Source organism: Oncorhynchus mykiss, chromosome 31 (assembly GCF_013265735.2).
Source record: "Oncorhynchus mykiss isolate Arlee chromosome 31, USDA_OmykA_1.1, whole genome shotgun sequence".
NCBI classification, from domain to species: domain Eukaryota; kingdom Metazoa; phylum Chordata; class Actinopteri; order Salmoniformes; family Salmonidae; genus Oncorhynchus; species Oncorhynchus mykiss.
In genome coordinates this window covers 43,454,089-43,477,269 of record NC_050571.1, presented here as the reverse complement: position 1 = coordinate 43,477,269, position 23,181 = coordinate 43,454,089, and the positions used below count along the sequence as shown (strand labels likewise).

Below are 23,181 nucleotides of genomic sequence, written 5' to 3'. Positions count from 1 at the left end.
TAGGGGGAAACTCACGTCATCAATGTGTAGCACCCACCTGATGAGGTGGTCATGATGGAATGGGGCGGTCATGATGGAATGGGGCCAGGTTGGGAATTTAGGCGTGACACCAGGGTTTATACTCTTAAAATATGAGCCATGGGATTTTTAATGACCAGAGTCAGGACACCTGTTTAACCTCCCTTCTGAAAGACAGCACCCTATGCAGGGCAATGTCCTCTTCACTGCCTTGGGGATCTCCTTAGACCGATGGGAAATGTCCCCTACTGGCTCCCCAACACCACTTCCAGCAGTGTCTGGTCTCCCATTGAGGGACTGACCAGGACCAACCCTGCTTAGCTTCAGAGGCAAGCCAGCAGTGGGTTGCGGGGTGGTATGCAGCTGGTGCTACATTGCCATGACATGGCCTACAAGTGTTTATCGAGTATTTCTATTGGAGAAGCAGTTTTTTCCTGTCTTTAATTGCACCTTCCAAGGCCTCACCATTTCATGGGAATTTGCATTTTAATTTGGCCTTATGAGGAGGAAGAGGAATACTACTAATAATAATAATTAATGCCAACAATCACAATTAGGTTTCACCAGGTTCGCTGCTAAACTGCTAATGATTTCATGATCTGTCATGTGGACATTTATACTTTGTTGCAATATAAAACAGAGTAAATTCCACACAAACTATGCATTATGCAGGTTGTTTCAGCCTATCAACATCCAGGATCTAAACTACCCGGTTCATAAACAAACCTATAGCATGAATAAAAATGGGTGTAAAGAAAGAATATTATTAGCTATTTTGTAGAATGTGAATGAATGTATAGTCGGCACATTACAAATGACATGTAATTACCACAGGTACAAAGTAAAAAATAAAGGGTCTATATCGTAAAAATTAATAAAAAACGAAATGTGCTTTTTTGTCTTAATCTATGGTTAGGATTAGGTATAAAATTAGCAAGGTTGGGGTTAGGTTTAAAAACAGATTTTAAGAAGATACATGTTAGAAATAGGCGGGGTGTATGACTTTGTGGCTTTGGTAACTAGTGACGACCGTATTTTGAGTTCTCTTTTCGCAGCGTCCTTCCGGCTTCCAAGACTCAGACCGAAAAAGGGTTGTCTCTAGTTACTACAGCCACAAAGTCAAAATTGACTATATCGTAAAAAATAACGGGGGGGGGGGGAATCGTTTCTTGGCCTTAATTTAAGGTGAGGTTAACAGTGTGGTTACGTTTAAAAATCGGACTATGTGAAAAGAAATAGGAGGGATTTAGCCATAATTATGACTTTGTGGCTGTGGGAACTAGTGAGCCCAACGGAAAGAGAAAAGCCTTGGCTGTGATGCCGCTGAATGATGGCTGCTTTTGGGATCCTGAGTTACGAACACCGGCCACTGAAGCGGCCACGACTCGGACCTCCGGACGTTTATCCTCAAGACCCAAAGCAAAAAGAGGTCAGAAACTTAAATCGTTTCTCAAACCAACGTTGCAAAGACAAATTGACACCGTTATTTGGAAAGGAGTCCCATTAGCTAACTAACTACGGTTGCTAGCTAGTCCCAGACGGCTATCACAGGCCCAAGCCAGTCTCTCTAGCAATAACAATGAACAGCTAACGTTACTTGGCTTTTCAGTTTGCTAAACATCAACCAGGTAATGTTAGCTTGATAACAGTAGCATTCTAGCTCGTAGTTAGCTAGCCAACCTTTTCTAACGTAACCAAAATGTAAACTTTACGAGAGATAATTTGGCCATATTTCAAGTTATCAAATTAGTGCACTAACCATTAACGTTACTTGCATGGTTGCAGATTAGGTAAACTTGCTTGCATTTAATGTAACGTTAGTTAGCTAGGTACACAACTCGGATTCATTTTGGAGAAGCTTGAGGTAGCTACTTAGCTAGCATATTTAGCAGCTATGTTAGCTAGCTAAATGCCTTCATTTTCACAAATTGGCAAACGGTCAACGTTACCATTGAGGGTTCTCCCCAGGATTTAACAAGGTGGTGCTGCTGAGTTCAGCCAGAGGACTCAAGAGATTTTTGTGTTTTTGAACACCTGTAACTGCCAAAAATTTGCCAGAAGGTGGCGCATCGCCTCTTACATTCTTTGGGGAGAAGCCTTGCATGTTGTGCTAATGTTAGTATGTGTGTGTCTAGCTATTATAATCTACAATGTTTGTCTAGCTAACTATACAGTTTAGCAAACGTGAACTACTAGTTTAGCTACCAATACCATAGATAGATAACGTTAGCCATATAGTTTTAGCTAGCTCGGTGAGGTTTTAGGGTGGACTACAACCCAAAAGTTGTATTGCCGCCCACTACTGGATTCAAAGTAAAAAAAGAAAACCATACTTGATTGGTAATCTAACTCACTCCTCACAACTAAAACAGTCAACAAAACAAAGCAAAACAAACTCCCACTTCGTCCATTCTTCAAATGTCCATTTCTCTGCACTCAAGCTATGGGGCCTGATAGGGCAGTACAGCTCGTCACAGCCTATTGTGTAACTCATTCGCCGAGAAGTCCTCCAATCCCAGAAACGTTTTTGTGTGTGGTGTGGTGTGGTGTGGTGTGGTGTGGGGGGGGGGGGGGGGGGGGGGGGGGATAACACAGATGTCATATATAAAATAGGGGGAGGGTTTCAGACATTCTGGATGTCGCCACGTCTTTGTTGATAAATGCTGATAAATGTACTTACTACGACTGTGATGTGGTTGTCTCACCGAGTTCTCTTAAAGATGAATGCACTAACTGTAAGTCGCTCTGGATAAGAGCCTCTGCTAAATGAGTAAAATGTAAAACTGTAAACTCAATTTTATTATCTAGCTACTCAATCCCCCAATGAGCTATTCGCCATTTGTTTTGTGTTCAGGTGTTCATTGTGTGACTTCATCAACTGCATGGACTGAATTTCACGAGATCTAATGTAAATTTCTGTTCCAGGATGAATTGACTGCGTTGAATGTGAAGCAAGGATTTAATAATCAACCGGCAGTGTCAGGGGATGAACATGGAAGTGCTAAAAATGTCAACTTCAATCCCTCAAAGGTGATCTTCTACTCGTAATGTTTCTCTTTGTATCACGTAGTGAATCATGATTCATGTTGTATGTATAGTAGGATCTCTTGTTCATTGCATACTTCCCTATTACCCCAACAGATTAGTTCAAATTTCAGCAGCATCATTGCAGAGAAGCTGCGCTACAACACATTTCCAGACACAGGCAAACGGAAGCCGCAGGTTAACCAGAAGGACAATTTCTGGCTCGTTACTGCCAGGTCACAGAGCTCTATCAACAACTGGTTTACAGATTTGGCCGGAACTAAACCACTCACCCAGCTGGCAAAGAAGGTAGGACTTTGTACCAAAAACATCCCTGCGGTGCACATTCAGCAGAGCACTACATTGTGAAAGAAATATGTTGTGTTCTGGCCTGGGGTGGTCTACCGGCCTCTGGAGCACATGTCAGTATGGGTTCGAATCAGGCTCACTGTTCTTCAGCACTCTTAAAATTGCTCACTTCAAATTATAACAGCACCCTCACAAACTCAAAATTCTAAAAAATATTCTGAAGCAACATCCTTCATCAAACCTGTTTTGTTAAATTGTGTTGGTGTGCTAGGTGCCGATCTTTAGTAAAAAGGAGGAGGTTTTTGGCTACTTGGCCAAGTACACAGTACCTGTGATGCGCTCCGCATGGATGATCAAGATGACCTGTGCGTATCACGCCGCCATTACAGAAACAAAAGTCAAGAAGCGGCACGTCATTGACCCCTGCATAGGTAAGCAAACACTCCTTAAAATAATATATAGCCTATCCATCCTCCTAGGAACATCAGTTTTTTATGATTGAGCATTTTCCAGCTACCCCCCTGTGGCCAAAGCTCCTCAATAATGTAACATTCCAATGTCCTGGGTGTGTTCACTGCCATTTAGAAAAGATAGGCTGCTTTATCTCTAGAATTTTGCTCAGTCATGCTGCATTAACAGGAGCATATGTCATGTGAGGAATTGAACTGTTCTTTCTGTCTGCACTGCAGAATGGACTCAGATCATCACAAAGTACCTGTGGGAACAGTTGCAGAAGGTGGCCGAGTTCTACCGCCAGTCTCCCAGCCAGGGCTGTGGCTCTCCTCTCCCGGCCACCTCGGCCGAGGTGGACACGGCCATGAAGCAGTGGGAGTACAATGAGAAGCTGGCCATGTTCATGTTCCAGGTTGGATGGTCCTTTGGTTTGTCTGTTTCTTTGTCTGTTTGTCTGCCTGCCTCAACCAGGGACCTATGTCTGATGAGTTTGTGATAAGCAAACTGCAATTTTTTTCACTGAACAGTTTGAAATTGAGTTGTTACTTGTTAGAATTGTTACTTTGATGTTAGCTTTACACAGTTGTCTGCAATGGCTGTTGTGATAGTATAGTCCTATTTCACTATGTCACTGTATGTGGTTCGTTGAAGGGGAAAATGTCATGAAACTTCTAGCAAGTTAGCTTATTGTTAGAGGGCCAGTCATTTATTTGTTAAACTAAACTAACCATGAGGTAAGCGATAAGACAATGTATGGATTTTATGATTTATGATTAAGGCCAGATGCAAACATAGCATCACAAACAAGCAAAAACGGTTCACTTTGGATACGAGCATATCCAGAACATGATACAGACAGACACCACCATGCTTGAAAATATGAAGATTGGTACTTGGTGATGTTGGATTTTCTCCAAACATGCTTTGTATTTAGGACATACAGTACCTTTCTTTGCCACATTTTTTGCAGTATTACTTTAGTGCCTTATTGCAAACAGGAAACATGTTTTGGAATATTTTTTATTCTGTACAGGTTAGTACTGTGGTGTAACTACAATGTTCATCCATCCTCAGTTTTCTCCCTTCACAGCTATTAAACTCTGTAACTGTTTTAAAATCACCATTGCCCTCATCGTGACATCCCTGAGCAGTTTCCTTCCTCTCCGGCAACTGAGTTAAGGACACCTGTATCTTTGTAGTGACTGGGTGTATTGATACACCACCCAAAGCATAGTTAATAACTTCACCATGCTCAAAGGGATATTCAATGTCTGCTTTTTCTACAAATAGGTGCCCTTCTTTGCGAGGCATTTTAAAACCTCCCTGAATTAATAGTGAAATGGAGCAATTTCATAGGATTAACTTACGCTAAATACTTTGTTGTAGAAGACCAAGCAATAACAAACGGTTGTTTGCTTGCGTCCAGGATGGCATGCTAGACAGACACGAGTTCCTCACGTGGGTGTTGGAATGCTCCGAGAAGGTCCGACCTGGAGAGGACGAGCTTCTGAAGCTGCTACTGCCCCTCCTGCTACAGGTAATGCCTATATACCATCAATACAGCACCCATCATCTTAATAATTTGGTGGTTGCTTATGTTTTTCCTATTTCACACAAGTGTGTATTGGAAATGTGTTTTTTGCATATCCCAGCTCCCCCTGAGACACCTATGGAGACTTGAGGTCACGGCCAGGGTCTGCTATTATCAATTAGTGTTAAGTGCCTTGCTTGAGCACGTCGACAGATGTTTTACCTTGTCAGTGCAGGGATTCAAACTAGCGACCTTTCTCCTAGACTATCTTTCTCCTACTGCAGTGATGGATTTCATTCTCCATGTTACAAACCACACATTTCACGTGGAAAGAGTAACTTAAGGAGACACTCGAGATGTAATTTATCTTCAAGAATCAGGAAATGTCCAGGGTTTCTGGCATCTTCTAATTATACATTTGGGGGCATTATAAGCTACTTTTTCAAACTAACTTTTGTGCAGAAATGGTACATTGTTAATATGACACTCAGGGTGACGCCAAGCACCAAGTTCATTAGCAGTCTTCTAACAATAACCTAAGTAACAAACAATATTTCAGTAATATTCCCCTGGTGGTGCAGTTTAATCCACTTGGAAGTAAATGTATTTACCTGCACTGCGTTACAGGTTAACTTTTACAGGTTAGTCATTGAAGCTGACTTAGCTACCCTCTCCTCTATTTTTTTCCCCGTATTCCATTGTTGTGATCACATATCAGCTCTGAAGAGTGTGTACTGACCTTGTGAGTCATGTCCCCTCCTTCAGTACTTAGGGGAATTTGTGCAGTCGGCCTACCTGTCCCGGAGGCTGGCCTATTTCTGCACGCGCCGCCTCAACCTGCTGCTAAGTGACGGGAGCCTGGGGCCCGGCGCCGGGGGACACCCGGCCCACAGCATCCTGGCACAGCCAGGGAACGCCCTGCCCCCCATGCCCACCTCCCAGCCCGCAGGGGGCAATCAGCCCCAGACCTCCTTTACAGACTTCTACATCTGCCCTCAACACAGGCCCTTGGTGTTTGGGCTCAGCTGCATGCTACAGGTACACAAACACGCTCAATAGCCTTCCCACTGAACTGAATGGATTGCTTATTACTGCTACTGCAGTACTATTAATATTATTGCTAAGCCATCAGGCTAGTATGGTACATGACTAAGTTGGTGAACTAGCTTTGGTAACATGTTCAGTGTTGTGATTGTTTCTGATTTTCCATGTTATATTTACAGTGCCATCGGAAAGTATTCAGACCCCTTTACTTTTTCCACTTTTTGTTAGGTTACAGCCTTTTTTTTATAATTGATTAAATCGGGTTCTGGCTAGGCCACTAAAGTTCATTTAGAGATTTGTCCCGAAGCTACTCCTGTGCTGTCTTGGCTGTGTGCTTATGGCTGTTGTCCTGTTGAAGGTGAATCTTAGCCCCAGTTTGAGGTCCTGAGCTCTCTGGAGCAGGTTTTCATCAATGATCTTTCTGTACTTTGTTCCATTAATCTTTTCCTCGATCCTGACTCGTCTTTCATTCCCCTGCCGCTGAAAAACACTGACACAGCATGATGCTGCCACCACCATACTTCACCGTAGGGATATGCCAAGTTTATTCCAGACTGGCATTCAGGCCAAAGAGTTCAATCTTGGTTTCATCAGACCAGAGAATCTTGTTTCTCATGGTCAGAGAGTCCTTTAGGTGTATTTTGGCAAACTCCAAGCGGGCTGTCATGTGCCTTTTACTGAGGAGTGGCTTCTGTCTGCCACCACTATCATAAAGGCCTATCTGGCACCACTATCATAAAGGCCTGAATGGTAGAGTGCTGTAGAGATGGTTGTCCTTCTGGAGGGTTCTCCCATCTCCACAGAGGAACTTTAGAGCTCTGTCAGAGTGACCGTCGGGTTCTTGGTCACCTCCCTGACCAAGGCCCTTCTCCCCTAATTGCTCAGTTTGGCCGGGCAGCCAAGAGTTGCCGCTTTCTAGGCAAGCCACACTGAAGCATGCATTAGAGCACCAGCTCTTCCGGACGACTGTGTGATCACGCTCTCGGTAGCCAATGCGAGCAAGACCTTTAACTTCTTATGGGCAGGTGGGACGGTAGCGTCCCACCCGGCCAACATCCGGTGAAATAGCGTGAAATTCAAAAATAACATTTAACATTCTTTAAAAAATGTTTACATCAAAATAAAGCTTAACTTCTTGTTAATACAGCCGTGGTGTCATATTTCAAAAAGGCTTTACGGCGAAAGCAAAACATGCTATTATCTGAGGACAGCGCCCCGCATATAAACACACAATCATATTTCAACCATGCAGGTGCACCACAAAAGTCACAAATAGCGATATAATTCATGCCTTACTTTTGAAGATCTGCTTCTGTTGGCACTCCAAAATGTCACAGAAACATCACAAATGGTCCTTTTGTTCGATAATATCCGTCTTTATGTCCCAAAAATGTCCAATTTATTTGGCGCATTTGATTCAGACATGCCTACAAAGTATCTAATAAATGCGCATCAAAACAGTAGAGTCCACCTGGAGTGACACTTACAATGAATAGCACTACTTCTTCATTTCTCAAAAGAAAAACATTGAACAATTTCTAAAGACTGTTGATATCTAATGGAAGCCATAGGAACTGCAGCCAGGTTCTAAAATCCTAAAATCCTATGACCTCATTCCCCCCCTGGATGGTTTGTCCTTGGTGTTTTGCCTGGTTATACTCGCAGACATTATTTTAACAGTTTTAGAAACTTTAGAGTTTTCTATCCAAATCCACATGATATGCATATCCTAGCTTCTGGGCCTGAGTAACAGGCAGTTTACTTTGGGCACGCTTTTCATCCGGAGGTTTAACCCAAGAAAGGTTAAACAGGCCAACATTCACAAAGCCACGGGCCAGACGAATTACCAGTAAGTGTACTCAAAGCATGCTCAGACTAACTGGCAAGTGTCTTCATGTTAAAAGCAGACCACCATTGTCCCTGTGCCCAAGAAAACAAAGGTAACCTGCCTAAATTACTACTACTCACGTCGGTAGCCATGAAGTGCTTTGACAGGCTGGTCATGGTTCACATTAACACCGTCATCCCGGAAACCCTAAACCCACTCCAGTTTGCATACCGCCCCAACACATCCACAGATGATGCAATCTCAATCGCATTCCACACTGCCCTTTTCCACCTGGACAAAAGGAACACCTATGTGAGAATGCTGTTCATTGACTACAGCTCAATGTTCAACACCATAGTGCCCTCCAAGCTCATCACTAAGCTAAGGACCCTGGGATTAAACACTTCCCTCTGCAACTGGAACCTGGACTTCCTGACGGGCCACTCCCAGGTGGTAAGAGTAGGCAACAACACATCTGCCACACTGATCCTCAACACGGTGGCCAGTCAGGGGTGTGTGCTTAGTCTCCTATTGTATTCCCTGTTCACCCACACTTCGTGGCCAAGTACGACTCCAACACCATCATTAAGTTGGCTGACGACATAACAGTGGTAGGTCTGCTCAGACCTGGCAGTGTGGTGCCAAAAGATCTGATCGTGGGACTACAGGAAAAAGAGTGCCCAACATGACCCCATTCACATCGAAGGGGCTGTAGTGGAGCAGGCCGAGAGTTTCAAGTTCCTTTTGTGTCCACATCACCAACAAACTATCATGTTCCACTGTGTTCTTGTCGACCTTCAATGCTTAGATCCCCAAGAAATTAGGGTTACCTGCCTTGTTCAAGGACACATCAACAGATTTTTTTTTTTACATTGTCGGGTATTCAAACTGGTGACCTTTCGGTTACTGGCCCAATGCTCTAACAGCTAGGTTATATGCCGCCCTATTGTCAGTCACATCCCTAAATTCTTATTCTCCTCGTCTTGGTTTCGTCAGAGTATTATGCTGTGCTGTCCCAGTGCCCTGGTGTGGCACTACTCTCTGACAGATAGCCGGAACAAGACTGGTTCCCCACTGGACCTATTGCCCATCTCCCCCTCCAACCTGCCCATGCCGGGGGGCAACGGCACCTTTACACAGCAGGTAAGGCCCAGAGTCTGGTTCTTGTCAAGGTTTCTTCCCACCTAGGGAGATATTCCATGCCACTGTACCTTTGGCATTAGGTTTGGATTAGGATCCTGCTGTTTGCTGCGCAGCACTTTGAGACTAATGCATTTGTTGATTGATTGAAAGGTTAACATCATTGCATGCCTCTTGCCTACTAGATTGAGATTTGTATTTGTCCTCTCAGCTGTCCTATTTGTATTAAGGATTTCCATTAGCTGCTGCCAAGGTAGGGTCCAGCAACATTAAGGCAGTTCTATACAATTTAATATATTACATGACATGTTCTTGACTTGGGGATTGTGAAGAGACCTATGGTGGCATGTCTTGTGGGGTATGCATGGATGTCAGAGCTGTGTGCTAGTATTTTAAACAGACACCTCGGTGCATTTAGCATGTCAACACTTACAAAGACAAGTAGTGATGAAGTCAATCTCTCCTCCACTTTGAGCCATGAGATATTTACATCCATATCTGCTTATCTCAGTCTTATCTATGCTTTTACATCAGGTCCGTGCAAAGGTGCGAGAAATAGAGGAGCAGGTCAAGGACCGAGGGCAGGCTGTGGAGTTCCGCTGGTCCTTTGATAAATGTCAGGAGACAACTGCTGGTAAAGAAACCGCTGTTAAGAGGCACCTATAAAATGACATAATACATCCAGACAATTACTCTATGGGCTGTTTTCCCTGACAAAGATTGAGACTAGTCTTGGACTAAAAATCTATTTCAATGGAGATTCTCCATTGAGCATGCTTTTTGTCCAGCACTAGGCTTGACCTGTGTTTGGGTTATCCAGCCCTAGGTGCGTAAGGGAAATGGAAATGAGCAACATTTAGTATTTTACCTCACAATTATTTTTCTGCTTTCACCAGGCTTCACCATTGGGAGGGTCCTACACACCTTGGAGGTTCTAGACAACCACAGCTTTGAGAAGTCAGACTTCAGCAATTCCCTGGATTCCCTTTACAACCGCATCTTTGGCTCGGGCCAGAACAAAGACGGTCACGAGGTAATTTTTTCCCAATCAATATTGTAGTGGTCTCTAAGATGAGCACTCCTGCATATGTCAAGTCTGAAGACTTTAATGATTTGCACTTGCAGATGAAAAGCCAAAATGTAAAGTTTGAGTAAGAGCCCAACAAACACTGCGGCGAAAATAAAATCTGCTTCCTCAGATTCCATTTGGACTAGTCATTACAGTATATTTTTTATTTTATTGAACCTTTATTTAACTTGGCAAGTCAGTTAAGAACAAATTCTGATTTACAATGACGGCCTAGGAACAGTGGGTTAACTGTCTTGTTCAGGGGCAGAACGACAGATGTTTACCTTGTCAGCTCAGGGATTTGATCTAGCAGCCTTTCAGTTACTGACCCAACGCTCTAACCACTAAGCTACCTGCCCAATAACACATAATTTCTTCTTCTGTGGACAATTAGCTGTGTTCTATTCGACTCTTTTCTATTTTATTACATTCTAGAAACACTACGTAGAATTCTCCAGACACAGGTTTCCGTGCTGTATGGTCTTTGCCCTGACATGTTTCTCTATGTGTAGATGTCCCCTGATGACGACGCAGTGGTGACCTTGCTGTGTGAGTGGGCGGTGTGCTGCAAGAGGTCTGGCCGCCACAGGGCCATGGTGGTGGCCAAGCTACTGGAGAAGAGACAGGCGGAGATCGAAGCCGAGGTGAAGGAGAGGCGCACACACACACACAAAAAGCCCACACACACAAAAAGCACACAGCACCGTGACTGCTCCATAATGACACGGGCCCATGAGTCACTCAGCCACAGCTGTTCCTGAGGATTCTCCTTTGTTGCCTCTTGAAAACATGTCTCTCATGCAAAAGAGATTTTAACCTTGAGATTACATAAAGGATGAAGATGGCCACACCCCTTTAAATAACAAGATTTTACATTCTGTCATAAGATGAGGTATAGGTTTTTGTATTTCCAGAAGGCAAACATTTTCTTTGCAATGTTGTCTAAATCGTTTAATGAAATTGTACTACCCCTGTAAGGTATATTTGTTCAATTGCAGTGGTTCTCACACTATGCGTATGATTGAGAGTTCACAGAGGTGCGGTGAGTCAGAGGTGGTGGATGAGAAAGGCTCGGTGTCATCGGGCTCTCTCTCGGCGGCCACCCTGCCTGTGTTTCAGGACGTGCTCCTACAGTTCCTGGACACTCAGGCCCCCGTGCTCAGTGAGTCTGCCCTTCACTTCATTCATACTACTATTTAATTATATTCCCTTATTTTGGTTGTCTGCAGCTCTGTCCCTAATGGCACCCTATTCTCTATAATGTACTACTTTTCACCAGGGCCCTGGTCAAAAGTAGTGCACTATAAATGCAATATAGGGTGCCGTTTAGGAGCCAGCTTGGCTCTCTGCATCTCTTAATATTGTTCCTTATTCCAGCACCCTTTTGGATTTACCGTCTCCCGTTGTTATGCACTACTATGTCTCTGCGACTTGAGCTATGCTGTACTGCGCTGGTCTAGTTACACATCCACCCTATTGCTGAAAAGGACAATGTGAAAAGAAAACATCCGCAACAGCACAGTATTGTTCGAGTCGGCACGATAGTGGGGAATGGGTATTGGGTTTGCTAAACTTAATAAGGGTCCTGTGCGGCTTAGTTGGTAGAGCATGGCGCTTGATGATTCTTGCTTGGCCCACCCGTACAAAAATGTATGCGTGCACTACTGTTACTTGCTTTGGATAAAAATGTTTGCTAAATGTCATATCATATTATAAACCTTTGTTACTGCTGCTAATGCTGGAGTGTATAGTAACAAACTATCTCCCTCTGTCTCTCCTCCTTAGCTGAGCCGAGCAACGAGAGCGAGCGGGTGGAGTTCTCCAACCAGGTGCTGCTCTTCTGCGAGCTCATCCGCCACGATGTCTTCTCCCACAACATCTACATGTGCACGCTCATCTCCCGCGGCGACCTTGCCTCTGACTCCCACCTGCCTCGCCCCCGTTCCCCTAGCGATGAGCCCTCAGACGAATCAGAGAGCAAGGAGGCTGGCAGCAGTGTCAAGAATGAGGCATGTTATGTGGAGGCGGCTGCTGTTATTTTATTGTGCATGATGAATCACCCTACATTTACATTTGAGTCGTTTAGCAGATGCTGTTATCCAGAGCAATTTACAGGAGAAATTAGGGTTAAGTCTCTTGCTCATGGGCACATTGACAGATTTTTCACATAGTCGTCTTGGGGATTCGAACCAGCGTCCTTACGGTTACTGGCCCTACCTGCCGCCCCATCAGTAATAACTAATTGCTTTTGAATTAATTTGGGGAATAAATATAGTCTTTTTTTCTTTTCGCAGGACACTGATCTCTCAGAGTCAATGGAGATTGATCACAACTCGAGTACTAATTTCGATGAGGTAAGCATCATGTCTCAGAAATTGGCAGCCACTGTAATGTGCACTAGTGAATATTCTCCCTGGCACAACTATATAGTATTCTTAACTGTACTTCATCCTACTTTCCCATTGACCTCTGGATAACCTTTCCATCCTGTGTACAGCCCTATTCATTTTAGCTGTCTCTTTTTTTGTAGATGTTTTCTCTCCCAATGCACTGTGAGTCAAAGGGCAGCCCCTCCCCCGAGAAGACTGCCCAGGATCCTGCCTTTCCATTGGTGTACGAGCAGCCCCGCCACATCCAGTATGCCACCCACTTCCCCATCCCCCAGGTAAGCAGTCCGGAGAGAGGTTTTTGCTAGCTCAGATGGATTTTAATTCTGGGTTAGCAGTGCAACTCTAGACATGTTAGCCCTCTGGGCAAAAGCCTAGGCTCTGGGAGTGAAGTTTACTCATCACCCAGTAAAGCTTTGTGAACTACTTTCGCTACATTGGTAACAAACGTTTACAGATTTTCTGGTAATGCTTTTCACACAACCTCCACTACATATCCTATGCACAAATGTACTCACTATTTGACACAGTTATCCCTTTGAGCTAAAGACTAGGCATTCGCTAAGGGTGCTAACACAAGTCTGCAGATCTCAGATAACACATAACGACCTGCCGCTTTCAAGGAGAGGGACACTAATCAGGATACTTAAAAGAAATTACGCTTTGCCCTCAGACGAACCATCGAACAGGCAAAGTGTCAAAGATTGAATCCTACTTCAGCGGCTCTAACGCTCGTCGGATGTGGCTGGACTTGCAAACTATTACGGACTACAAAGGGAAACCCAGCCGCGAGCTGCCCAGTGACGCGAGCCTACCAGATGAGCTAAATGCCTTTTATGCTCGCTTCGGGGCAAGAAACACTGAAGCATGCATGAGAGCACCAGCTGTTCTGGACTACTGATCATGCTCTCCGTAGCTGATGTGAGTAATCGTAGTCCTGATGTCATAGTTATTTTCGGTCATAAGAGATGGTAGCGGCAACATTATGTACAAAATACAGTTGAAGTCGGAAGTTTACATACACTTAGGTTGGAATCCTTTAAAACTGGTTTTCAACCTCTCCACAAATTTCTTGTTAACAAACTATAGATTTGGCAAGTCGGTTAGGACATCTACTTTGTATGATACAAGTAATTTTTCCAACAATTGTTTACAGACAGATTATTTCACTTATAATTCACTGTATCACAATTCCAGTGGGTCAGAAGTGTACATACAATAAGTTGATGGTGCCTTTAAACAGCTTGGAAATTCCAGAAAATTATGTCATGGCTTTAGAAGCTTCTGATAGGCAATTGACATAATTTGAGTCAATTGGAGGTGTACCTGTGGATGTATTTCAAGGCCTACCTTCAAACTCAGTGCCTCTTTGCTTAACATCATGGGAAAATCAAAAGAAATCAGGCAAGACCTCAGAAAAAAAATTGTAGACCTCCACAAGTCTGCTTCATCCTTGGGAGCAGTTTCCAAATGCCTGAAGGTACCACGTTCATCTGTACAAACAATAGTACGCAAGGGACCACGCAGCCGTCATACCGTTCAGGAAGGAGACGCGTTCTGTCTCCTAGAAATTAACGCACTTTGGTGCGAAAAGTGCAAATCAATCCCAGAACAACAGCAATGGACCTTGTGAAGATTGTTTGGCCATAATGACCATCGTTATGTTTGGAAGAAAAAGGGGGAGGCTTGCAAGCCAAAGAACACCATCCCAACCGTGAAGCACGGGCGTGGCAGCGCTTTGCTGCAGGAGGGACTGGTGCACATCACATAATAGATAGCATCATGAGGCGGGAAATGTATGTGGATATATTGAAGCAACATCTTAAGACATCTGTCAGGAAGTTAAAGCTTGGTCGCAAATGGGTCTTCCAAATGGACAATGACCCCAAGCATACTTCCAAAGTTGTGGCAAAATGGCTTAAGGACAACAAAGTCAAGGTATTGGAGTGGCCATCATAAAGCCCTGACGTCAAACCTATAGAAAAGTTGTGGGCAGAACTAAATAAGCGTGTGTGAGCAAGGAGGCCTACAAACCTGACTCGGTTACACCAGCCAAAATTCACCAAACTTATTGTGGGAAGCTTGTGGAAGGCGACCCAAAACGTTTGACCCAAGTTAAACAATTTAATGCAATGCTACCAAATACAAATTGAGTGCATGTAAACTTCTGACCCAATGGGAATGTGATGAAATAAATAAATAAAAGCTGAAATAAATAATTATCCTATTATTCTGACATTTCACATTCTTAAAATAAAGTGGTGATCCTAAGTGACTAATTTTTACTGGGATTAAATGTTAGTCAAATACGTTTTTCACGATTCCTAAGGTGTATGTAAACTTCCGACTTCAACTGCAAGTAAAAAAATAAGTTACAAACGAAAAACCACAATCGACTGGGGGCGCGCAAAATGTCTGCCTTCTCCGGTGCCATCTGATGTGAGTAAGACTTCTTTAAACAGGTCAACATTCACAAGGCCGTGGGGCCAGATGGATTACAAGGACTTGTACTCAGATCATGCGTGGACCAACTGGCAAGTGTCTTCACTGACATTTTCAACCTCTCCCCGACCAAGTCTGTAGTACCTACATGTTTCATGCAGACCACCATAGTCCCTAGGCCCCAAAAAGCAAAGGTAGCCTGCCTAAATGACTACTGCCCCGTAGCACTCACGTCGGTAGCCATGAAGTGCTTCGAAGGGCTGGTCATGGTTCACATTAACACCATCATCCCGGAAACCCTAGTCCGACTCCTATTTGCGTATCGCCTCAACAAATCCACAAATGCCACAATCTCAATCGCGTTTCACACTGCCCTTTTCCACCTGGACAAAAGGTACACCTGTGTGAGAATGCTGTTCATTGACCACAGCTCAGCGCTCAACACCATAGTGCCCTCCAAGCTCATCACTAAGCTAAGGACCCTGGGACTAAATACCTCCCTCTGCAACTGGATCCTGGACTACCAGGTGGTAAGGGTAAGCAACAACACACCTGCCATGCTGATCCTCAACACGGTGGCAAGTCAGGAGTGTGTGCTTAGTCCCCTCTTGTACTCCCTGTTCACTCACGACTCCATGGCCAAACACCGTTCCAACACCATCATTAAGTTGGCTGACGACACAACAGTGGTAGGTCTGATCACTGACAGCGATGAGACAACAACCTCTCCCTCAACGTGAGCAACCCAAAAGATCTGATCGTAGGACTACAGGAAAAAGAGGGCCCAACATGCCCCCATCAAAGGGGCTGTAGTGGAGTAGGTCGAGAGTTTCAAGTTCCTTTTGTGTCCATGTCCCCAAAAAACTATCATGGTCCAAACACACCAAGACAGTCGTGAAGAGGGCACGACAACGCCTTTTCCCCCTTAAGGAGACTGAAAAGATTTGGCGTGGGTCCCCAGATCCTCCAAGTTATACCGCTGTACCATCGAGTGCATCACGACCTGGTATAGCAACTGCTTGGCCTCCGACCATAAGGCGCTACTAGAGGGTGGAGCGTATGGCCCAGTACATTACTGGGGCCAAGCTTCCTGACATCCAGGACCTATATACTAGGCGTTGTCAGAGGAAGGACCAACAATTCTAGTCACCCAAGTCAGACTGTTCTCTTTTTACACTGCTTCTACTTAATGTTTATTATCCATGCATAGTCACTTTACCCCTACCTAAATGTAAAAATTACCTTGACTAACCTGTGCCCCCGCACATTGACTCGGTACCGGTACCCCCTGCATATAGCCTCGTTATTGTTACTTTTTATAAAATGTTTTACTTTTTTATTTAGTAGATTTTTTTCGATAATCTATTCCTTGAACTACATTGTTGGTTAATGGCATATAAGTAAGCATTGTATTCGGCAAATAACGTTTTGATTTGAACAAGCGGGTGCATCTGTGAACTACCTGTGAACTACCTCCAATATGCATGTGTTGACTCACTCCTTGACACAGTTAGCATTCTGAGCTAAAGTCTAGGCTAGGGTTGGGCAACTGCAGATAAAAAATATTTTTTATTGGCGAGTTAGTCTAGCGACCAGCTACCTTTTTAACTTGTAGTAATCTGACCGGGGGGCCCCAATTAGATTTTTTTAGTCACACTTTGATATCATATTAAAAACTATAAACATTTCTCTCAACCTAATGGCAAAATATCTAGAATTGCAGGAAATTTGCTGTAAAACTGAAGAAGAAAAAATTATCCGTCCCATGACAAAATGTGCTAAATCTCATCTGCCCCATGGCATAATGAATTGCAGCAAACTTGCTTTATAACTTTAACATTTTCTCTATGCCCCATGTTAAAATGTGTAGAATTGCAGAAAATGTACTCAAACTTTCTTTTACACTGTCAATATGGGGGGGGGGCTTGGGCTAGCTCTGGGTGGGTATGGTTGTGGGTACTCAGACCCATGGGCCAGTATGGCCACTCATGATGAGTTCAGATTTTTTGTAACCCCAGCCCCTGCAAAGTTGCCCTTCCCTGGTCTAGGCATTAGCGTTAAGGGCCAACATAAGTCTTCAGATCTCAGGCTACATAAACTACTTACACTACTCAACGCGTAGTGCATACATTGACTGACTTGTTGTTCCCAGGAGGAGAGTGCCAGTCACGAGTGCAACCAGCGCCTGGTGGTGCTCTACGGCGTGGGAAAGCAGCGAGACGAAGCAAGGCACACCATCAAGAAAATCACCAAAGACATCTTGAAGGTGCTCAACCGCAAAAGCACAGCAGAGACCGGTAAGACCCTTACTGGTGGTTTACATGCTTTACGATTGATGATGGTAACTGCTTGTATTATCTTATCTATGGGGCTTCTGTTTTCCCTCGTGCAAAATGGTATATTTGATGTATTTCTCTCTGCAGTTGCTTTTAGCATGTTTCACATAGAGGGATAAGAAAGACTATGCTCGTTCTGGAAACTCGAGACTCTGACATGACTGCGCACCAGTCGTGATGTTCAACCATAGATTTATGGAGCTCTTAGCAGATGTGCTCCTTGTATATCACACTGCATATAATGTTTGTGCAGATTGCAGCGAGCCGTTATCTTTTTAACATCGTTTTTTTTTATGGATGCTGTCCCTTTTTTTTATGCTGACTCAGCTCTCGGGCTACCTCACAAATAGCGCACTATTCCTACATAGAGCTCGCAACCTTAATTCAATTTTAATTTTCATCCTGTCCGATTTCTATGCTAATAGCTGTCAGTTGCTGACACCCATCTTATTTCTCAGATCATGTGACCTTAACAAGGGTTATTTGAAAAGTGAAAATTACTCAGGCTGAAGTGCTTTAGCTTACTTAAGTAATTTCTTCTCTTTTCCTTTTAATAGTTTAATAAACTTCTATTTTCCTTTTAATATTTGAATTGTGTTATTTGAGCACAATCTATTTTATAATGTGAATTTTAAAAGTGCATGGGGTGCCATTTAGGGCATAAACATGTCATCAGATGAGCTCTAACCTTTGAGAATGGCCCTATATATAATAGTCGATTTTCTTTTCTCTCTCAGGAGGAGATGAAGGACAGAAGAGGAAGAGGAGTAAGCCCGAGGCCTTCCCCACAGCAGAGGACATCTTCTCCAAATTTCAGCACCTCTCCCACTTTGACCAGCACCAGGTCACCTCTCAGGTGAGCGACGCTCCTCCCATAGCAGTCCAGTCTCACCTTTTTTTAATGGTGCTTCAAAACTTGCTAGTGGAATCCTCTGAAGTTATTCAGTAAAAATAGATACTGATGATATGCAATTAAATTAAATGATTCCTATAAAACCACATCTTTCACTACAAACTGATATTTTCAATTACTTTTATTTTGATACTGAAGTTTGCAATGTTATGGATATTCACAGTTAAGTATTTACAGTAGGCCTGTTTCCCTTCTCTTCTCTATGACTAGGTGTCCAGGAATGTTCTTGAACAGATCACCAGCTTTGCCTTAGGGATGTCCTATCACCTGCCCCTGGTCCAGCACATCCAGTTCATATTTGACCTCATGGAGTACTCCCTTAACATTAGTGGCCTCATCGACTTTGCCATTCAGGTACAGCTTTATCTCTAATGTCAATGCATTTAATCGTAGCATTTAATTACACTTTTCGTAGTGATAGTTATATTTTCTATTTTATTCCCTGAATGGTTTTAATATTTGTATAATTAACCTTCTCTTACTTCCCCTCTCCCGTGCCTGTGTGTGTGTATTTGTGTCTCTAGCTGCTGAACGAGCTGAGCCTGGTGGAGGCAGAGCTGCTGCTCAAGTCGTCCAGCCTGGTGGGCAGCTACACCACGGGCTTGTGTCTGTGCATCGTGGCCGTGCTGCGGAGGTACCACTCCTGCCTCATCCTCAACCCCGAGCAGACGGCGCAGGTCTTTGACGGGTAAGTCACACAAGCTTAACTATTCACCTTTTATAGCCTGGGTGCTAATGCCATCCAACCCTTAGTCATTCACATCAATAGCCTGGGGCGCTATCCAACCCCTAGGCATTCAGCTCTATTATATAGCCTGGTCGCCAGTCTGAATCGACTTTAGCCATTGTATGGGCAAGGCAGTGACATAGCGTTATTGAATGCAGAAACAGTCAGGTACCTAGGCTATTCACTGACAATAAACCCGTCTCTGTTTTATTCAGACCTAGGTCATCAAAAAGTATAGCTAAAGCAAATACTTTGGAGTCAAATGCACCCCTCAAATACTTTGGAGTTTGCACTTTTGGGACTATTGCAATGGTCACCTTGTATCCTGCAAACTCAATTCAACCTGTCTTCCATATCTCATTTAGTACAGGAAGCGTTCTGTCCTTTGTAGTTTTGCATTAACGTGTTGAATTATTTTCATTAACCAGGTTGCGCATCGTGGTGAAGTCAGGGGTGAACCCTGCAGACTGCTCCTCAGCTGAGCGCTGCATCCTGGCCTACCTGTATGACCTCTATACCTCCTGCAGTCACCTCAAGAGCAAGTTTGGAGAGATCTTCAGGTTAAACATGAACATGGACCATCAACTGTTCAATGCAGTTTTATTGTATTCTACCATTTCCATTACATTGTTTTAGTGGGCCAAGTCAAGTAAACATTGTGTTGAAACCAAAATATTTGCCCCCACATGGTAGCCGTCTAATGATTCTAAAAACAATCCGTTTCCTTCCTCTCCCTCAGAGCCATGTATTTAGAGAGTTGGGGCAACTTGTAGAATTTTGAATATTTGTTACATTTTTTAGACATTCAGTTACATTGCATTGTTTAATATCCCCCATGTAATGTTAATTGGGAGCTAACATTGCTGCCATAGAATGTTGTAGTGCCATGTAAATGAATCATAATGCAGAAACATCAATGTCCAGGCTCTCTAAATATATGTCTCTCCCTCCCTGGTCCAGTGAGTTCTGCTCCAAGGTAAAGAACTCCATCTACTGTAACATCGACCCGTCAGACTCCAATATGCTGTGGGACCCTGTGTTCATGATGGAGGCCATCGCCAACCCGTCGGCCCACAACTTCAACCACAGCATGGTGGGTAAGATCCTCAACGACAGCCCCGCCAATCGCTACAGTTTTGTCTGCAATGTCCTCATGGATGTGTGCGTGGACCACCGGGACCCCGAGAGGCAAGCACTGTTTTTCTATAAAACCGTTATCAATAATTGATTGCGGATATGTCCAGATGCATTAAAACAATTCAGGAGTCTTGACTGTCAACTAACCAGTTATGCGTATATTATATGAATTATATAGTAAGGTGTTATGAGTTTAATACCCATCTCTGTGTGTCTATTTATACAGAGTGAATGACATTGGGATCCTGTGTGCGGAGATGACTGCGTACTGTCGCTCTCTGAGTGCTGAGTGGCTGGGCGTCCTCAAGGCCCTCTGCTGCTCCTCCAACAATGGCAACTGTGGCTTCAATGACCTGCTGTGCAACGTGGATGTGAGTGTGTTCACACGCACTCGGCACACCTACACGCGCACACTGCGCAATAGCCCTGCAGACTGGGGGAGTGGGTGGGGGTGACATGGAAGCAGATAGCTGACTAGTGGTGGCTATTCAGCAGCCTGATGATCTGGGGGTAGAATCTATTGGCCAGACTTACAGATTTTGCCATGATGTTCCTATACTGCAACGGTCTGAGTGATGGAAACGAGAAGAACAGACCATGGCTTGGGTGGCTGGGTGCCCTGATGATTTTATTGGCCTTCCTGTGACACCTGGCGTTGTAGGTGTCCTGGAGGGCAGGCAGTGTGCATCCAATAATGTATTCGGTTGAGCGTACCACCCTCTATAATGCCTTGCGATCCACGGCGGTGGAGTTGCCATACCAGACTGTGATTCAGCCCGACAGTATGCTCTCGATGTTGTTCCTGTTGAACACTGTGAAGGCCCTTGGAGACGGGCTGAATTTCTTCAGCATTGAGATGTGTATGTCGAGGATCTTGCCAGTTTTACCGTCTCCACGGCGGCCCAGTTTATGAGGATGGGGGCGTGCCCAGCCTGGTTCCTCCTGAAGTCCACAATCAGCTCATTTGTTTTTCTGACGTTACGGGAGAGGTTGTTTACCTGGTACCGCGGCATCAGAGTGTTTACCTCCTCCAAGTAGGCCGTCTTATTGTTGTTGGCAATTAGGCCTACAACTTTTGAGGCCACGCAGTCAGGTATTCAGGGAGTACACGAGGGGATTGAGGATGCCCCCTTGTGGAGAATCAGTGTCGGAGGTAATGTTGCTTACCTTCACCACCTGGGGGTGGCCCGTCAGGATGTCCGGACCCAGTTGCATTAGGAGTTCAGGGCCATGAGCTTTGTGGTGAGCTTAGCGGGCACGATGGTATTGAAGGCCGAGCTGTAGTCAATGAACAGCATCCTCACATGCATTCCTTTTGTCCAGGTGGGTGAGGGCAGTATGCAGTGCAATGGCGATTGGGTCAGCCGTGGATCGGTCAGGGCAGTAGGGGAATTGGAGAGGGTCGACTGTCGGAGGGGGGGGGGGGGGGTGATCGTTGACTCTCAAAGCACTTCATGATGATGAAATGCGTGTTGGGTCGGTAGTCTTTCAGTTCCTTTCCCTTTCTTGGGAATGGGGATGATATTGGACATTTGAAGCGGCCTGAGCTAGAGAGATTAAAAATGTCCGAACACACAACAGCCAGCTGGTATGCACATGCTCTGAGGACACGGCTAGGGATGCCGTTTGGAACAACAGCCTTACGTTGGTTAACACGTTTGAATGAATTAAGTTGGTCTTTGAGAGACCGTAAGTGGGTAAATCTATAAATATTGGGGCCAATGTGTGACATTGGGATCAACATTTTAAAAATGGTTTGAAACAAAAATAAAAAGAAGTTTCATGCAATTCCCCGTTTACTTTGAGGAACAAATGTGCAAATTGGCCCATAACTGTGGGCTACCCTATGACCATACTGTTCATTCTAAAAGTATTCAGACCCCTTGACTTTTTCCAAATTGTATGTTACGGCCTTATCCTAAAAGTGGATTAAATTGTTTTTTCCCCTCATCAATCTACACACAATACCCCATAATGACAAAACAAAAAAAGTTATTTTGAAATGTTTAAAAAAAAGTTTTTAAAAAGATTTTTAAAAAGATCACATTTACATAAGAATTCAGATCCTTTACACAATACTTTTTTTTTAAGGGCCTTTGGCAGCGATTACAGCCATGAGCCTTCTTGTGTATGACGCTACAAGCTTGGCACAGCTGTATTTAGGGAGTTTCTACCATTTTTCTCTGCAGATCCTCTCATGCTCTGTCAGGTTGGATGGGAGCATCGCTTCACAGCAATTTTCAGGACTCTCCATAGATGTTCGATCGGGTTCAAGTCCAGACTCTGGCTGGGCCACTCAAGGACATTCAGAGACTTGTCCCGAAGCCACCACCATGCATAGTGCCACGTTTCCTCCAGATGTGACTCTTGGCATTCAGGGCAAAGAGTTCAATCTTGGTTTCATCACACCAGAGAATCTTGTTTCTCATGGTCTGAGTCTACTATAAAGGCCTGCTTGGTGTAGTGCTGCAGAGATGGTTGTCCATCTGGAAGGTTCTCCTATCTCCACAGAGGAACTCTGAAGCCCTGTCAGAGTGACCAAAGCCTTTCTCACATAATTGCTCAGTGTGGCTGAATGGCCAGCTCTAGGAAGAATCTTTGTGGTTCCAAACTTCTTCCATTTAAGAATGATGGGAGGCTACTGAATTCTGTAGAAATGTTTTGGTACCCTTCCCCAGATCTGTGCTTCAACACAATCCTGTCTCGGAGCTCTACAGGCAACTCCTTCGACCGCATGGCTTGGTTTTTGCATTGGCATGCACTGTCAACTGTGTGACCTTATATAGACAGGTGTGTGCCTTTCCAAATCATGTCCAATCAGTT

General features: G+C 44.2%; 1 protein-coding gene across 5 annotated transcripts in view; it reads left to right on the top strand.

Annotated features, from left to right (window-relative positions):
* The first annotated feature begins 1,054 nt into the window (after positions 1 to 1,054).
* Positions 1,055 to 23,181, top strand: part of LOC110505195 (mediator of RNA polymerase II transcription subunit 12) — a 99,846-nt gene continuing 77,719 nt past the window's right edge. For all 5 annotated transcript variants that reach the window (XM_036970411.1, XM_036970410.1, XM_021584246.2 and 2 more), the window contains exons 1-22: positions 1,055 to 1,447; positions 2,944 to 3,048; positions 3,160 to 3,351; positions 3,623 to 3,782; positions 4,041 to 4,216; positions 5,231 to 5,341; positions 6,101 to 6,373; positions 9,204 to 9,350; positions 9,882 to 9,981; positions 10,244 to 10,380; positions 10,929 to 11,060; positions 11,452 to 11,578; positions 12,202 to 12,425; positions 12,711 to 12,770; positions 12,947 to 13,081; positions 17,398 to 17,542; positions 18,319 to 18,437; positions 18,705 to 18,848; positions 19,019 to 19,182; positions 19,650 to 19,781; positions 20,182 to 20,409; positions 20,585 to 20,729. In XM_036970411.1, coding sequence (XP_036826306.1) covers positions 1,346 to 1,447; positions 2,944 to 3,048; positions 3,160 to 3,351; positions 3,623 to 3,782; positions 4,041 to 4,216; positions 5,231 to 5,341; positions 6,101 to 6,373; positions 9,204 to 9,350; positions 9,882 to 9,981; positions 10,244 to 10,380; positions 10,929 to 11,060; positions 11,452 to 11,578; positions 12,202 to 12,425; positions 12,711 to 12,770; positions 12,947 to 13,081; positions 17,398 to 17,542; positions 18,319 to 18,437; positions 18,705 to 18,848; positions 19,019 to 19,182; positions 19,650 to 19,781; positions 20,182 to 20,409; positions 20,585 to 20,729 — 3,258 coding nt within the window. In that variant the 5' untranslated portion in view covers positions 1,055 to 1,345. The remainder of the gene's footprint in view (positions 1,448 to 2,943; positions 3,049 to 3,159; positions 3,352 to 3,622; positions 3,783 to 4,040; positions 4,217 to 5,230; positions 5,342 to 6,100; positions 6,374 to 9,203; positions 9,351 to 9,881; positions 9,982 to 10,243; positions 10,381 to 10,928; positions 11,061 to 11,451; positions 11,579 to 12,201; positions 12,426 to 12,710; positions 12,771 to 12,946; positions 13,082 to 17,397; positions 17,543 to 18,318; positions 18,438 to 18,704; positions 18,849 to 19,018; positions 19,183 to 19,649; positions 19,782 to 20,181; positions 20,410 to 20,584; positions 20,730 to 23,181) is intronic.